At 40.1% G+C, this 18513-nt stretch overlaps 1 protein-coding gene across 1 annotated transcript in view; it reads left to right on the forward strand.

Moving 5' to 3' along the window:
* The window catches only part of HIVEP1 (HIVEP zinc finger 1), a 127824-nt gene that overhangs the window by 83697 nt on the left and 25614 nt on the right, over positions 1-18513 (forward strand). Inside the window, exon 4 of the mRNA XM_074899678.1 lies at positions 6226-12179. Within this exon, the coding sequence (XP_074755779.1) occupies positions 6226-12179 (5954 nt within the window). The remainder of the gene's footprint in view (positions 1-6225; positions 12180-18513) is intronic.

The following is an 18513-nucleotide window of genomic DNA, read 5'->3' on the forward strand; positions in this document are numbered from 1 at the left end:
GGACCCTGCTCTGATCCCTTAGCTGGCCCTGATTTGAGCAGGAGATTGGACTAGAGATTGCTGAGGTCCCCTCCCACCTGAATTACTTTGTGATGTTACGAAATACTAATTTCTGAATTTGAGAAACTTAGTGTTAGAGGTACTGGGTATGATTTCTTGGTGTGTGTATATCAATGCACATTTTCTCTACAATTACCTTTAATATATGAACTTGAGATACACTGATTTTTATGGGCTTACCAGGGTATGATGGTAAGGAGCATTAAAATTTAATTTGACTTTACAAAAATGTATGCTATCATTTATGTGAATGGCACTACTCAAATGAGTGCTGATACCACATATTAACACAGGTGCACCTTTTCTGGAGCTTGTGTTAGTAGGACTTTTGCTATTTTGGTTAATAATGAGAAATTATGCTAATAAAATAGTCATTCCAGTATGAAAACCTGGTGTGAAATGACCCTTAAAAGGGGATAGGGGAACTTCTCTCTTGCTGACAGCCAATACAATACGTTTGATGGATCACATTGCAATGCAGTGCTTGGTGTTGTATGTTAAAGACACCAAGAAAAATAGTCATGTGTTTACAGGCAATATGAAATCATGAAGCCACACTTACCTCATCCATGCCTTATGGAATGGTCCAGTAATTGCTGATATGAACACAAAAACAGATGTTGGTATCGATGAACACTTGATCCAATCCCTATCAGACTGCTTCAGCCTTTGAAGTCAAAGCTCCCCCCCTCCAGCTTTTTTTTATTAATGTCAAATTGTGCTTTACATACGGATCAGGTGGTTTTTAAGGGTCTACTCTGTCTATGTTTGGACTGGTGTTCTCAGCAATCAAAGCTTTTAAGCATAGGTTTTCAGACATGACAGAGGTTGTCAAATATTTCTGCTGACTTGGAGTGCCCCAAGTTCTTTGACTTTCCTTCTGACTTCTGAAACAGGGAGTGGCCACCCTGTGACCATCAAGAAATCTGAAGTTAGACACCTTAAATAAGACTGTTAAAATTGTCAGTGATTGACTTGAAAATCCTCTCTGTTTGTTGTTAAAATTAAGCACAGTGCTTCGGTTAATCTTGTTCAAATCTTTCTGTTCACTTGTTGACTGAACATTTGCATAGTTGTATGTGTGGTTTATGTAATCAAGGTTTTTTTGATTGGATTTTTTTTTTTTTTTTACACCTTGGGAAAACTATAATTTTAGGAAAAATATTTATGGCTATATTTAACATGTGGGAGGCAGTATGAAGCTAAAGAGGTAATTCAATAAAAAAAGAAAGTTTAGTTAGTCCCTACTGCATTTAATGTAAGTTCTGGTGGCCATACATTTGCTGGCCAGACATTTTTTTATCTCATAATTATGTTCTTTACTTATTCATGGAAACAAACCCAGTGGCGTGATTCTGACTATTTTCGATAGTTTCAGTGAAATCAAAACTAAATAAGTATCAGATGTCAAGAATTAGAATATTTTGAATATCTAAAGATACTGGGAAGCTTAACTTTAATCAGAATAAGATCCTTAGTGATGGCATCTGTCTTTTGAAAAAATTCCATCTTTGGATCTCTACCATTATTATGTGTCAGAGCGACCTTTTATCTGTATGTTTAAGACATTGGTTAGTATTTGAACACTTTCAGAAGAGGCTTGATCTTATTTTCAGTGCCCTGGGAGCTGAAGTACAGATTTAGGAGCTAAAGTTTAGGCACTTGGATTTGAAAATCTGGTCTCTGTGAGTAAGCCTACAGTGATTATTTAAATTCTGCAACTTAAAATGAGCACATGAGATTAAAATTGTTATGTACATTGGACTTTAGGGGCAGGTAGCAGTTGCTTGCTCCGTGTTTCACAGGGTAGCACCGAGGGAGAAGGGAGCTTGCTGCTTTGCTTCATTTCCCTCTTATTCTCTTTTTTTTTTTAAAGTGCAAGCACGTAGCTCTGTTAGAAGGGAGAGAAAGAGAGTAGGTGTTATAATAACACGTAGGCTTTGAGACAGGCAGTTCTGGAAGTTACTTAAACAAAACCATTGAGATCATTTTGTCAAGACACTGTCTAGTTCACCAGTAAATGCTTCAGAAGAAAAAACCGGATCACTTATACCTTTCCTTTATTTGCTGCATGAGTTACTCTGCCAGATTGCTATCTATACCATCACCTCTGTGTTCTTTTGCTCGATTTCCTGTGCATAGAGCAAAGTGCAGCAGAGAAATTACAGGTGAACAAAGTCATGATTAGAAACATAATTTTTTCTTGTTATGTTTTGAGTGCAGAATTCATACCGAAGAAAAAGAATTAAACAAGAGAATCTTCATAGCAAAGCAGGACAAAGCCAACCATGCAAAACACAGAAGAGACGCTCCTGTGTCCATGAGATGTGAAAAGTGAGGTGCTGAGCACAATGGCATTGTTAGCTCTTCTCCTGGGCTGGGTAACTTAATCCTACTTGGTGTAAAAGAACTTATGAAGAAGATACTTTTTAGACATTTGATTGAGGTGACAGCACTTCTCAACTTCACCACCTGAGAAAAAGGGGAATTACCACCAAACAATGGGAGGGGCTGTGAGATGAGGTGAGGTGAGCAGAGCATGTGGAGTGGCAGGGAGAGAAGGAAAAGCAGATAAACTTCCCCCCCCCCCCCCCCCCCCCCCCCCCGGGAGGTTGTTTTTACATTCTCTTTGTCAGCGTCAGCTTGTTGATGTGGGTACATGGCCCTGTCAAGTTACTATACTTCGGAAAGTTTGTAGCCCTGAAAGGCAGAGGAGTGTTTAGCATTCTGGGACTGATGCTTGCCACCAGTTTTGTTGTTGCCTCTGGAAATACTGATGCAGTTGATCTTTGTGCAAGCACGTAGCTGTAGATTAACAAACGTGCAATGGAATAGCTTCAACATAAACTGGGAATACAAAAAGAAGACATACCAAAGGAATGAAAAGCTACAAATAAGTGAAACAAAGTTGTCAGGGTTTCCTTTCTTCCCCAAATATGCTAGAAATTTTGTTGTTAGCAAACCTGAGGTGAATATTTCCATTAATAATGGAAATAATGAATACTGCATTAAATTATCCAGTAGTAAAGTAGAGCACAGGACTTAAACTATTGTTAAGACTTGTAAAGAGCATTTTACTAGATAGGTACACTAAAACAAACCTGCAACTCCATCTCTGGAATCACAAAAGATGTAGAGTCAGAAATACAAATAAGAAGCTAGTTCTCATGATGTCTGTAGACTGGAATTGTATTGGTATAGAAGTAGCACAATTAGTGGTATTGAAGACTAAAGAAAATTACTATTTCTGTGTGTAATGCAATGCATAACTTGCCTTTGTTTATTCTTTTTTCTCTTCTTTTCAATTTCCCGAACAATTTTTATCGCTTGGCATGTGTTGAACAAAAAAGTAAAGTGGTAAATAGATTATGGAAAATTCCGATCTTGTATTCATAATGAATTTGTGTTTTTAATTGCTTGATTGGTAGATTAGAGATACGTTTTTACTTTCTTTAAGGCTTTTGTATGCCACATTACATCTTTCAGGTGTGTTGGTTTCAAGTTTGCTAGCATAGTGCAGGTTGAGTATGTGCTATATGGTTGAAACCCAGGAATAGTAGTTATTTAATATTCTGAGACATCAGGAAGCAGTAATCAATTGATTGTTCAATTACTGCAGTATAAAACACCTTGGTCTTTTTTCTGTATGTTTGTCTGCTTGGATGTTCACAATTCCTGGCACTCTTACCTTCCCAGCTATGTGTAATCTGCCCAGCTCTTCCCTTAGCGCTCCAGTACAAACACCGGCAGTATGATCTGTGTGGAGGCATGATTGTGACAGGATAAAAGCTGCAGCGTGTGCATAAAAGGAACCAAATTACTTACACTCAATTAATATGGCCATGCTTCAGAGAGATCACCAAACCATGGCTAAAAGCACCCTTTTATGTAATTAACTTGTTATTTGCTCTTTGATTTGTGTAAAATTGGTTTTTGTTGTTATTGAAGAAAAAAACAGTTGCAGTAGATTGAATTTTAAAGAAACCACCATTAATAATATTGATGATAACTTATTAGTGTAAGCCACTCGTTTAATTGTGAAACAATGGAAAGTACAAAACAGTGTGATGGAAGACTGCTTGACTTTGAACGTGTTAAATCCAATCTAATGTGAATAGATTTTGGTGACAAAAGAAATAAGTGCAAAGTTTGTTTAAAGGTTAAGTGAATGATTACTGCAAAATTTTATTTCTGGATGCACAAGAAGGGCACGAAATCCCTGTAACTAGGATTTGGAGCCAGTAGTTCTGTCAAGGGATTCAAGTGTCTCCTTCACGGAGCTGCTGAATGTGACAAAACAACGTCTTACTCTTCACAGTTAAACTTCCTCTATCAGGACTGAGAAAGGAATAGGTTAGGTTCTGCAGAACTTCCACGTTATGTGCGATGTGTAGTCTTTAATCTTTCAGTTCACAAGGAATCTCCTGAATATCCAGTCACCCTAAATGAATATATGTGTACATTAAGTTGGCATCGAGTTGGAAACAGGATTTTGAATTTCCAAGTATCTGGCATTAGCACACATCCCAGTTAGGTTGTGCTCTGGCATGGAGAAAACGTAACATCTTGCCTTTCTTTTCCTACTGGCTACTTTGCATTCTCTTCTGCTAGACAAACTTTAGGCATTGCTTGGACTTCCTTTACATGGAGCAGGATTTTCACCCTGGATTCATCAGCTCCAGTATCTCTTGTCAGATGCATACTATGCGTTGGCTTTCCTCCCACTGCAGTGTAGAAGGCAGCTGGTGTTTCTGCAAGAGGATAGACTTCATGCCACTCAAAGGGGCCATAGGGTTGATGGGTACTGGGAAGTCTGAGCTTTCTCCACTTACCTTCTTGTGAAGTTGACTGTGAGAATTTTGTGTCTTTATATGTTGCCTTAAGGTTTTTCTTTACCTAGAAGTGTACATAAACCTCTGCTCCCGAGTAGCTCTATGTGGAAGTAAACATACTACATGGAGTTACTCGCTACTGCTTCACAAAATGTGTATGCAGCTGAACCTTTTCAGAGACATCAGCCCTCTAGTCACATCAGATTCTTTCTTTGCTTTGTATATTGGCAATCAGACAAATATGGGTTTGGCTAACAGCCTAATTAATGACTTTTATAAGAAAATGGATTTACATCCATTTAATAATTGGCTTCCTCTGCACTACCAGTGATGGTAGCTGAGGCAGTGGCTATGACTGAGTGTATGTTAGGAAAGAAGTAAAAAAAAACAAACTAGCAAACAGGTTAAACAAGGGTCTGTAACATCAGGTATCAAAGAAAAAACCTGTAACTATCAACACTGAAATTCAGTCTATATGTATTTTCTGTTATAAAGGAAATTGGACTCTGTAGAAATACAAGTACTTGCTACAAAATTACTCTGCTGAATAATACTCCAATTCATTTCCTCTTCACTACACCCCTAAAACTCTGCGTCCATACCTGCTTAAAATCAGCAACAAGTGTAGCTAGTAATGAAATAACTCAAATTTAGTTTATTTTGTTTCATGATGCACAAATAGAAAATAATTTAAGTGTGACTGATTTTATTCATCTACAGTAGTTGCTCATCTGAAATGCTATTGAAGTTCAGTAATTGGAGCTCTGAAATACAGTATTTGACAGATGGTGTGGGTGGTTGTGCCATTTCCATGATAAATCTACTTACAAATATAACCGTGAGGAAGTTGTCTTCATTCCTTGACTACGGCAACATATAGATGGAAAAAGTGACAAACACGACATGAAAACGAATTTGTGTCTTGGTTCTTCATTTTCCTGCTATAATGATTTGAATTTTTAAACAAGTAAAAGAGAGAGGTTTCTTTTTACTTTATCTGAAAAGGAGTTGCTATAAATGCTAAAATATTCCTTCAGTAGCCTTTCTTTTCTTACATTTCTTACATTTCTTTTGAAGCTTTTCCTACAGTGAATTACTTTTGTAACATCTTACAGCATCAGTTAGAAAGCATTGCTCCTTTTAGATAAAAACAAAATAGATCTTTGCTAAGATATGTTTACTGTTAAAAAAAATACTGGAGGCTGGAGAGATGGACAGGCCTGTTGCCCCAGGGCTTACTGTTGAAACTTAGAGATGGTAAAATGGTATAAATAAAAATATACTGCATTATCCAGTTTGAATATTCTTTTTTATTCTCTTTGTGTTTTAACAGAAATCCCTGATGCTGGTACTAGAGGAACACAAGATACAATTAAAGGTGTGAAAAGAAAAAAGATTGTGACCGAAAACCATCTAAAAAAAATACCAAAATCGCCTTTGAGGAGCCCCGCCGAAGCCAAGGTTAAGCAAAATGTAGACCCTTCACCGCTAAAATCTCTTCCGGATGCCTCTGAACACGCCACAGCACAGGATCACCTACCCATGCAAAATGGAAACCAATGTACCAAACAAAATGGGGGAGCGCTTAGTAGTGAGATAAGTGTTGAAACAACCACATCTGAGACATCAGTGCAGACAAAGCTTTCATTGACGCATCAGTCCTTAGATTTGGGTAAACAGGCAGGGGAGGATACTGATGCAAACCAACTGAACTCACCAGAGAAGAAGTGTCTCTCAAACTCCTCATCAAGTAAAACAAAGACTGACAGTAATGAATGTACTAATTTTGTTGATTGCAGTACGTCATCCCCATGTACACATACTGCATTCGATGTCTTATTAAAAGCTATGGAGCCTGAACTGAACACCTTAGCACAAGAGTGCCCCCCTTATGGGATGCAGATAGAGAAACTGAGACCAAATAAAACTGTAAGCACCTCTTCTAGTGTCACGTCCAATACAATGAGCATCCAAAATCAGTCAGCTTTGTCACAGCATGAGTTTGCAGCTGGACCTCACTATTACCCACGTACGTTAAACAATGTGCATGTAGCAGCAACAGCCAAGACTGGACAAGCACAAGGCCAATCAGTTTCTCATTCACAAGACCTTATTACTAAAACCAGTCAACAAAATCACCAGGTTGTTATGTGTCCAAGTTTCACTAGATCGCTGGTGCAACAGCAGAGTCAAGAAAACCCCAAGCTCCAGCAGATTTACAGCATAGCAGTAACTTCATCTGTCGTTCACACCTCATCTTCCACTGTAACTCAGGTTTTTCCTCAAAACCAGTTAGTAGCTAGTTCATCTTCGCCTTTGTCAATTAGCACATCGAGTTCAACACACTTGTCTATAGGTCCCATGTATAATTCAGCCCAGATAGCATCAGTTGTAAACCATGGTGTAGAACAAATATGTAACCTCTTGAAAGACCAGAAGCCTAAAAAGCTAGGGAAATATGTCTGTGAATATTGCAATCGGGCCTGTGCCAAGCCCAGTGTTCTCCAAAAGCACATTCGATCCCATACTGGAGAGCGACCGTATCCTTGTGTGACATGTGGGTTTTCATTTAAAACCAAAAGCAATCTGTACAAGCACAAAAAATCTCATGCACATGCTATCAAACTTGGACTTGTCCTACAACCAGATTCGGGTGGCCTCTTCTTATCTCATGACTCGGACAAAGCACTTAGTATTCATTCAGATGTGGAAGAAAGTGGTGAAAGTGAAGATGAAGGCACTGCTGATGAAAGACAAGATGATCAAGAACTGGAACCCACACAAATAATGAAAGTCATTTCAAGTGCAGAAACGTTGCGAAAAGGAAGCCCTGTTCCATTAAGCAACCCAGATTGTATACCAGGTGACTCTTCATTACATGATACAGAACCTCAAGTAAGGGCAGCTTTGCCAAAAGTAGTCGTTCATCCTGTAAATGTTTCTCCATTAAGGGCCGATAGCCCAAAAGTAACAGAACCAGCACCCGAGCTTGCTGCAGCACAGAGAAAAGGAGATTTTAAAGTGACAACTCTTCAGTCAAATTTATCACATACAGCCTCATTCAAGGAGAATGACATAAAGCAACACCAGAAAGTAGAAATGGGCCTATTAGAGGAACAGCTAGGATCTGCAGTAGGAGCAGTGCATGCTCAGCTCCAGAGACAACAGGCAACCGATGGTTCCCAAGATCAGCAGGGAAAATGTCTTTTGAGTCCTAGAAGTTTAGGTAGTACTGATTCTGGTTATTTCTCTCGTTCTGAAAGTGCCGATCAAACCATGAGCCCACCAGCTCCTTTCGTAAGAGGATTGTTGACCTCTGAGAAAGACCCAAATAAAAACCTGCCCTGTGTGCCACGAGCAAGTGGCGTGGTAGCATCAGTAGTACAAACTGTTTGTGCCGAAAAAAATCTGATTCTCTCTGGCCAAATGCGACCTCCCATGGCAACAAAAACTCTTGAAGAGCGTATCTCAAAACTAATTTCGGATAATGAAGCTGTTGTGGATGACAAACAGTTAGATAGTGTGAAACCGAGAAGAACATCTCTTTCGAGAAGAGGAAGCATAGATTCACCAAAATCCTACATATTTAAGGATTCTTTCCAGTTTGATTTAAAACCCATGGGAAGAAGAACTAGCTCAAGCTCTGATATACCAAAGTCTCCTTTCACACCCACTGAGAAATCAAAGCAAGTTTTTCTTCTTTCTGTACCGTCCCTTGACTGTTTACCTATAACACGAAGTAATTCCATGCCTACTACCAGTTACTCAGCAGTACCTCCAAATATAATACCTCCCTCTCATCCTCTTCGAGGAAGTCAGTCATTTGATGATAAAATTGGCTCTTTATATGATGATGTTTTTGTATCGGGACCTGCTACTCCACTGAACCAAGGCGGACATCCTCGGACACTTGTTAGACAGGCAGCAATAGAAGATTCTTCTACTGGTGAAAGCCAAGTTCTTGGACCGGTGCGATCTATAGAAGAAAGTTATCTGGGATGTAATTTATCAAATGAATCTTTATTGCAAAGGAGCAAGTCCCTGGCACAGGGATCAAATTTAGAAAAAACAAAGAAGTCCCCTCAGGTGCGAGGAACAATGTTTGAGTGTGAAACCTGCAGAAACAGATACAGAAAACTGGAAAATTTTGAAAACCACAAGAAATTTTATTGTTCAGAATTGCATGGACCTAAAACTAAAGCAGCAATCCGAGAGCCTGAACATAAAACTGTTCCAAACAGTGCACAGCCTCAAATTCTACACTACAGAGTCACTACTTCAACTGGTGTCTGGGAGCAGACACCCCAGATAAGAAAAAGAAGGAAAATGAAAAGTGTTGGCGATGATGATGACCCACAACAAAATGATACGAGTATACCATCAAAGAACACAGAAGGCCAAAGCAAGCCAGCAAATTCTTCCAGTCTCTCAAAACACAGTGCAACAGCAGTGGTAGGATCACAACAGCCAAGCAACCTTCTACTTCAGAGTTCCCAGATTCAGCTTGTGGCTCGAGGCACAGATCAGACTACTGAGCCAAAGATGGCTCCACTCATTGAAAAGCAGGCAAGTTCAGCTGTGCAAGAAAAGGTGGAGCTGAAAAGACAAGGGACTGGCATTTCAGTAATACAGCACACCAATTCACTGAGCAGAAATAGTTCGTTTGAGAAATCGGAATCGTTTGAAAGAGTATCACCAGTTTCTTCTCAAGAGCCCAACAAGGTTGCAAAGCACCGCTCTTTGAACACAGTTGTAATCCAAGAGGATAGACACTCTCATCTAAATACTCCCCAGCATCATCAACCCCTGTCATCAGAAGCACCTAGAGGGGAAGTTCAGGGAAGCCAAATAGTTTCTAATGAGAGAAGTGTACCTCTTCAGCCGTCAAGACTTGTTCGCCAGCATAACATCCAGGTTCCTGAAATACTGGTCACAGAAGAACCAGACAGAGACCAAGAAAACCAATGCAGCGATCAGGAAAAGACAGAAAAGTTTAATTGGCCACAGCGCAGTGAAACACTGTCAAAATTGCCAACAGAAAAGCTTCCACCAAAGAAGAAAAGAATTCGCTTGGCTGAAATGGAGCATTCATCCGCTGAATCAAGCGTTGACTCCACTCTTTCCAGAAGCTTAAGTCGGGAGAGTAGCTTGTCTCATGCCTCCAGTTTCTCAGCTTCACTCGATAAAGATGAAGCTTTGAAGACTGAGAACCCTTCCAAAGCAGAGACTGTCAGTAAGTCGTCAGAATTCCTCATGATTCCCGCTGGCTCACATGCACTAGCTGTGCCTGGACCGCATTACCGGGAAATGAGACGTGCTGCCTCGGAGCAAATCAGCTGCACGCAGCCATCAATGGAGGTTGTGGACTACAGGAGTAAGTCTTTCGACTGTGGAAGCATGTCTCCATCAAAACCTGCCCCACCCGTAGAGGTAGCTGCTCCAAAAGTGTCATCTGCAAATGGAGTTACTGGACATGTGCCTCTGCTAGAAAGGAGGAGGGGGCCATTTGTGAGACAAATATCTTTAAATATTGCTCCAGAAAATCATCAGCCTCAAGCTAAATCGACTTCTTCATTTCAGACAGCTCATGCTACAGATGTGCCCACAGTGCCATTGCACAGGCTGCAGACGTCCGGCAAATCTTCGGTGGAGTTTCCTTCAAGTACTCAGCATTCACAGACTCACTCCAGGCCGCACTTGACAATTCAGAATTGTAATCCTGTTAGCCTGTCTTCAGTTCAGCAGCCTCTAGATCATGTGTTGAATAGTCAAGGACAGCCATCCTCAACTCACCAGCTTTCCCAGACATCTACTAAAACATCAGCCCAAGGAGAACAAGGGAGCACATATGCACTTTCTTGTCATCCTGATGAAAAAAAGGATTGTTTTGCTCCAAAGTATCAACTTCAAGTTAAAACATTACATATAGGTCAGCCATACACTTCTAAATTGCTAAAAAATACTCTGTCAACTCAGACTGTTCCAAATCAAGCTGGAGTAGATCAGAATACATCCTCCTTTGAATTGCAGACTAAACTGGCTGACATGTCTAATCCATACTCGGTGCCTCCTCTAAAGCAAATTGTCCCTAATAACTGCAGCAGTCAAATACATCAGATTTCTCCTTTTGTGGTTCCCGTCCGTATTCACAGCAGCATGCCATCTTATGGCTTTGCAACTGTTACACCCCTTCCTCACATTTTTGTGACCCAGGATCAGGTAAATCAATCTGTTTGCAAAACAAATGTTGTGACAGTGCCAATGCTTGAAGGCAAAACTCAGCTGCCAAAACCTCACAAAGATCATCAGAGGACTTTGCCAAATTTATTTGAATTTGAAAATTCACAGCTAGAAAGTGGAATCAGAAATTCACCTTTGTCGAGCTCTTTGAATATTATTCAGAAAGTGCCAGTTAGTGGACTCTTCCCTCAACCAGAAGCTACAGCTTCAAGTAAGCGAATGCTTTCCCCAGCCAACAGTTTAGATATTGCCATGGAAAAACAGCAAAAACGTGTTAAAGATGAGAGTGGAGCTGCCTGCATGACAGATGCTAGACCACTGCATTCACTGAACGTTAGATCTAATGACCCTGCCAGTAAGCAAAAGAAACCAGTTTTGGTAAGACAGGTTTGCACCACAGAGCCTCTTGAAAATCACCTCTTAGATCCTGATGGTGTTGCACAGCATGAAAAAAGCATCAAAGCTAGTACTTCAGACCTGCTGTTGCCTGACCGTCATTCAGTTGACACTGGGGTTTCAGAAACCCTAAAGGAGTTGCCAGAATCTGAAGACCTTAAGTCTTCAGCATTGCCAGTGTTTGTAGTTAGAAAACCATCTGAATTGTCTCCAGTGAATAATCAGAGTTCTCTTCTCAATGCTGTAAGTAGCAGTCAAGAAAGAAAGTCCCCAAGTAACAGTAATGAGAGCAAGCACATCAATAGCCAGGGCCAAGCAAAGCCTGTAACTACACTGACTGCAATGAATGCAGGAGAAATGCAGAGGTTGTCATTTCCAAGCCTCAAGACCACAACAAGTTTTACCTGGTGTTATCTCTTGAAGAGAAAACCATTGCATCTGCTGCAAAATGATCAGAAAATCTCAGCCTATTCTACATGGACCATTAGTCCCAACAATCCCAATCCACTTGGGTTGTCGACAAAGGTAGCTCTCTCCCTCCTCAATTCAAAACAAAAAGTTGAAAAACCCTTGTACACTCAAGCAAGAACTACTCATCCCAGATCTGATGTACTCGTCTATTCAAGCAAGTGGAAGAGCAGCTTAACCAAGGTACTTAAATTATGATTGAGGTATACTGATCATTTACAGAGGAATTGCTTTGGAAATCATGCTTGTTCGTATTTTAGAGAATGTAATATACCTGACATGTATAGTACATGTGCTTATGTATTTTAAGTTGAATCAAACCGCTGAAAAGATCTTAAGTAATCCCATTAAGAAACCTGTTCAAAACGAATTACTGCTTTTCCTGGAAATTAGCGCCTAGATTTAAATCTGTATATGAAGTGTTTATCGTGGCAGGAATGTGTTTGGCTACTTTTTAAATGCAAAGGGTAGAACAAAAATAGTTCTGATATAAATATTTTTTAAACAATTAAACCAGGTTAATTTAAGATAATAACTGCATATTTTGCCTTAAAAGTCAGCTGGTATTTTCTGTTACAAAAGAGTGCTCAGCCTGAACAGGTGTCCATGGATACACCATGAAAACATTTTTCGCCATCACAGATCATCTAACTGTGAGCAGAGCAGCATGCCATTTCCCTTTCTCCCACCTAGGTTAATCGGTGGTGTGAAATAATGATAAAAATAGCGAAATTGCAGCTGCCATAAAACCACTGACAACTTCTTGGATCGATACGGCTCCAAAGATGACGTTAAATCTTGCGTGGTGGAATATACTCGGGGCAATGTTTGTGACCCACAGAAAACACTACATTATTCCAGAGTCAGATGAGGCAGAGCAAAGTAGTCACTTGTTGTTTCCTCAGCTGTTTTGGGGCTGCACACATGTGATCAGGATTTCACTTACTGGACAGTTTCGTTATGGACAGGACCAAAGCTGTGCTGGTTTGCACTGGATTTGGCATTCCTTGGTGACTGAACCATCTCTGTGAATAGGTAAAGGTGGCTCTCTGCCCTGTAGTATGGCAGCAGGTGTCCATGTCTATTTAATGGATCCAGTACTAGCTTTTAGTGTCCCATCTAGTGAAGCTGTAAAGCTTTCTGAAGCATACAGCACAGTTTTGCACTCTTCTCTTTGCTGTGCACACTGTGTCTTTGATGCCAAACTTCTCTTCGAGGCTGGCAAAAATGGGGGCGTTAGCTGCAGACCTCCCTTTCTTCAGAATCCATCAGGACATACAAGTGGAGTTTTTTGGGGGTAAAAGCAATCATAACTTGTCCTAATCCTGCAGTCTGCCATCAGCAAAACTTCTGGGGCCTTGGGCTGGGAATTGGGGTCCATGTGGCCAGCAGTCACCTAGAGGAGACATACCACAGCCTTTGGAAAAGACACGTATTTCCGTGGATGTTGAGTGACAGACTGTTGCTGTCAGAGGTCACCCTGGGATATTTCTGTGTTTGCTAAATGTTTTGCTAAGATCTAAAGTTGTCAGTGGGGAAAAGAGCAATAGGATGAGAAACTGTGTAAGAGGAAGAAATAGTTTCAGAATTACAGGGGTAGTCAGAAGATATGCTGAAACCCCAAAGACCAGAAGAGCATTAGAGTTAAACCTGGTCCTCCTGAAATCAGTGGGAGACATTGTTAACATTTATATTGGAGGTCAAAACTTTATCTGTAATGTTTCATGCAGAAAATACATACAGACTGCTGGCTTCGTGTGAGTGCTGTAATTGAATTGAATTGTTGGTTCCATATTAGCATGCTGCCTTTGTTTAAACTCTTACTACCTTTTTCAGCCTGCTTCCTCATACATTTTATGAGATGTTGTAGTGCTAAATTAAAAAAAGAAAAAAAGAAAAGGATTCAAAGGTCTAGCTTTTTTCACTGTATGTAGTTGAGCAATTCTTGCTAATGCAAGTCTCATCAGTTGTGTCATTGACTCATGTTTGGTTTATTTTTAAAGAACAGCCTATCAGAAGAAATTCTCTGATAACAAAGCTACTGCATTCCTCGTGAAGAACAAATTGTGTCTACAAACAAATTCTGTTTAGAATATAAATAATGGATAATAATATTTTGAAAAATATTTTGACAGCATCCTTTTAAACACCCTAGGAGTACTTAAACGCTGTAATAGGCAGCTGTCAGGTACATTTACAGTGCTTCTGACACAAAAGAACTACAGTTACTAATCTTTCTTCAGTCTTTCTTGCTGATATTTTGAATGAAGTGCACAGGCATGGTGAAAATGAAGAATTCTTAAGCTCTGCTTGCGGCTGATTTATAGGCTTTACTCAGAGCCATTATGGAAGAAGAAAGTGCAGCAAGTAAGCACCAATTAAAGTTTAATTGGCATCTCAGATTGTACTAGCAAGGTATAGGATGGCAGAAAATTAAAAATTTCAAAGACCTGATAGGTACTATGACCTCACACCTCCAGAATTTGTCTGCTTTCCCTTCTAATGAATCAGACAGCAGGATTTCAGCCTCTTTCTGGGATGCTAAATACTGCTGATGATGCCGTTACGATCTAGCTCTGTCTTATCAGTCTCCAGTTAGACCTGGTAATGGAATAGCCAGTTCCAACTTGGAAACCTCCTCACAGAAGCCAGGTTTAAAGAAAACAAAAACTGAAATTCCTCATTCAGTTCAGGCCCAGTAATTCTGTTTTTTCTGGTTGAGACTGAGGGTGGAAGACACTGGAGGTCCTTTTGGAAATTAATATTCCATTTAAAAAAAAAACCAAAACCAAACCAACAAAAAGCCCCAAACAAAGCCAACAAAGATTAGCAAATAATTCTCAAAAAAAGAAGTGATTGATTTTCTGCTTAAAAAGCTTGATGGGGTCCTGAGTTCCTTCAGAAACCACAGTTTAGATTGCAAGTCTCTGGGGGTTGTGTTTGCTCAAGTGGTTTGCACCTTTTAACCCTGACCTAATGGAGAGCTTTAAGTGCTACTATAATCCGATTTATAAATAATAATAAAAATGCATCACTGCTATGCCTCACCTCCTCTCTCAGTCGTGGGGCTTTAACTGCTGATCTTCTAACCAAGATAAAACAACTTGCTGAACTGTTCCTGGGTTTGCCCCTAGAACTGAGTTGTGTTTACAGACATCTCATGCTGCTGCATAACCACTACTAATCACTGTCACAAAAAAAGGCGATTCTTTCAGCAATAGATACCATGGGAAATGAAGAGACATGTGAACAAAATGCAAACAATAAGGAACCCCAGGACTTTGTTTGCTCTTCACAATTCACTGCTCAGAGGCAATAGGTGAAGTTGCCACGTTCCAGTGATTCAGAGAACAAACCACGAAATGTTATTGTGAAAGAAGCTCCTGGAATGAGTACAGCACGTTAAAATGTAACAGGAGGTTCACCTGCATGGAAAAGGCTTATTTTATCTCCCTGCTCTTTTTATTTTATTGTTCTATTTATTATTATTTTTCACCAGTTTTCCTCACCTAAAAGTCAGTGGTGTTGTATCAGGAGCCCTTTCTCAAGCCCACACGTTGATCTTGGCTCTCCTCTCTAAGGTGAATCAGTATTGCATGCAGTATTCCAGGGTGAAGATTTTTTGGGCAAAAATAGGCTGAAGAATGGAAAGTTTTCCTGAGTGGAAAGCTTTCTTTGCTTGGATGATGTGCCACAAGAATCCAGCTCACCACTGGAAAGTAGTTAAATGCAGAAGATTTTTATGTGTAAACTAGTAAAAGTTTAAAGATATTAAAAACATTTTCCTCAAGTGACTATGTGCCAATGGGAAAAATGTTTAATGAATATTCTAATCTGAAATTTATAACTTCAGTGATTCAGGCTGCAAGCATGGGGTTTTTTTTCTGAGGGATGTTGTAAAGTACCAGAAGTATCTATCGAACTCTGGTCTCTGGGCAGCCCTAAGAGCAGGTTTTTTTCCAGTTTTATAACAGTAATTGAAGACAGTGGAGTTAAATTGCAGCAAAATGAGTAAAGTAGAAATGAATCATGGACCTTGTCTCTATGGGAGAAGAAAGAGAAGACTGTTAGAAACGGAAGGCATAATTTTTCCTACACTTTCCACCAGTACGTTTGGAGTTTTGGCAGATTTTAGGTACATTAAAGGATTTCCACACAAGAAACCCATGCTCCTTAAAGACTGGCTGCTCTTTAAAATTTACAGAGGACACAAGTCCTCTTCAGCATTAATTTGGAATTTTTCATAACAGCTAAAAAGACTGCTTTTTTCATTGTCAGCGAGCATTTCTGTAGATTTCTGTGGCAGAAACTCAGGGCTTCTATTAGAGCATCTCTGTGACAGCAGAATTTTGCACATTTAAGACACTGAACCAACTGCTGAAATAGCATATAACCAGTAAAATAAAGTACATCAGGGGGAGGTAAATAGTAATTTGAACACCTGTGTTGAGCTATCCTATTTCTGTACATAAACATGTGTGTTAAAATAAAGAAGGTGGAGGGGAGAGAATCCAGAGGTATTTGGCCTTCTGTTAGTTTTTGCACTCTATTTTTGTGAATATACAATTTAATATAACGCTGTTTCACTGTAGTTTGGATAACAATGTGGGCCAAGTACTTCTGGAATCATTCTTTTTCTTTTCATTCTTGAAAATTAAATCTGGAAAGAATACTTAGTGTTTAGGATTGAAAGATCAGGCACTTAAAGATTGCGTTGTTCCAGCTGCTGGGAATAGTTATGTGGTATTGGATTTATTGTATGCATTCTGTGTTTTCCACTATTCTTTTCTTGTTAAATTACAAATGTCACCTTGTTACTCTTCATTTGCGGTGGAAAACAACAGCAATTCATGTGCCAGGTAGTGTATAGGAGCAACAACATGGCTGAGTAGCAGTTACTGGAGTAGGCTCCACTTCTGATATTTCTCATCCAGAACATCTCCTTTCACCTTGTATGAATGCTGTTAAAACATGCAGGGTGAAATTTCTTTCTTCCTACACACAGACGGAGTTGTCATGTGTGCTTTGGTAGACCTACTCAGATATTTGAAAATCCAGCCCAACCAAATCAATCGGAGGGCTGCATGAAGGCAGACAGATTGGAGCAGTACTTGCAGCCTGTGCCGATTGCTAGGGCTTTGAGTTGAATAGCAAGATGCTTTTCCTCTGACCTGTGTTAATTCCTCATCACACACATTCCTCATCAGGTGGGAAGTAAAGGCGGTGGCTGGGTCTTGTGGAGGACTGATGGGCAAGGACCGGGTGCCAGAATGATGTCACCCTTCAATATATGTAACGACCAGTGTAATTCGTCAGTCATTTTAAGTCAGCCAGTGAAGTCATTTCTCTTGCCAAGAATTCACAAGCTTGCAGCATTAAATTTTATAATGAGTAGAAAACATAAGGCCTGACTTTTTTTTTCTCTCATAATTTTATTCACTTATCAATATGAGCAAATGTGGTAAGTGTGCCAGCTACGTGGGTAGAACAGTTTATAAATACAGTGGTAATAATTGCTGGCTAATTGGATCATTGTTTCCTATTTTATAAATATCCTAGACTTGGAAGGAGTAGATTTTAATTGGTATATGTTGGGGGAACTCATCCTCCTTTTAAAGGAAAAAAAAAATTCCTTAATTAATAATCAGGGGAAATGGAGAAACGTATTTTTGTTCTGCTTGACAACTGGTATGCTTTTTCCTGTAATTTGATCTGGCGGTGGGAATTAAGCATGGAGTCCTGCTTTGAAAGGGTTCCGGAGACCCTGTTAATAACCTCACCGAATTAGGAACTGTCAATTTCTACACCAAAAGAGGTTTGGTTTTGTTTTTTTTTTTTAATATTAGCCATCAGGAATGTTACCTGCTAGTATCTTCCCTTGGTACCCTCCTCCTTCCCACCCTTCTCTTTGCTGTGCTGCGGGAAAGCAGCTCCTGCCAGTGATGAGGCGCTGCTGGCTGGTGGGTTGGCAACTGGGAGCTAAAACCCACAGCCGTGGGACAGTGAACGACCAGGGAAGCCTTTCCCTCGCCCAGCCCCAGCCCTGGCCCCTGCCCTGCTGTGGTAGACACCAGACAGCTAGAGCTGGGAAGGTGCTACTGAAACATCAGGGCTTGAGCCGTGGGGGAAAAGCACAGGTAACTGGTTGGGCGCTAAACTTTCCCCCTTTTTGTCAAATTGTGGGGGGCAGCGTATCATGCAGCTACAGAGCCCTGTTGGCATGGTCCAGTTGCTGCATTGAGGGCAGAGGAACAAGGCTGTAGCCATTCAGAAAGCAACTGGGTTTGATTGTAAGCATCTTTTCTCTGTAGAAGGCTATCTGTGAGCTAAAAATCGTCACCTTCACCTTCCCAGAAAAAGAAAGAGGCATCTCTGACTGCAGATTCAAAGCATTCCTGGTTTCCTACAGTGCCATAATCTCCACATAGATTTACCAGTCCACAAATAGTCAGTGCATACTAGAAAGGAAGTTTAGCAAAAGATCTTTTTTGTTTCATGTATCTTAACTTTTTTTTTT

Source organism: Athene noctua, chromosome 2, assembly GCF_965140245.1.
Source record: "Athene noctua chromosome 2, bAthNoc1.hap1.1, whole genome shotgun sequence".
NCBI classification, from domain to species: Eukaryota; Metazoa; Chordata; class Aves; order Strigiformes; family Strigidae; genus Athene; species Athene noctua.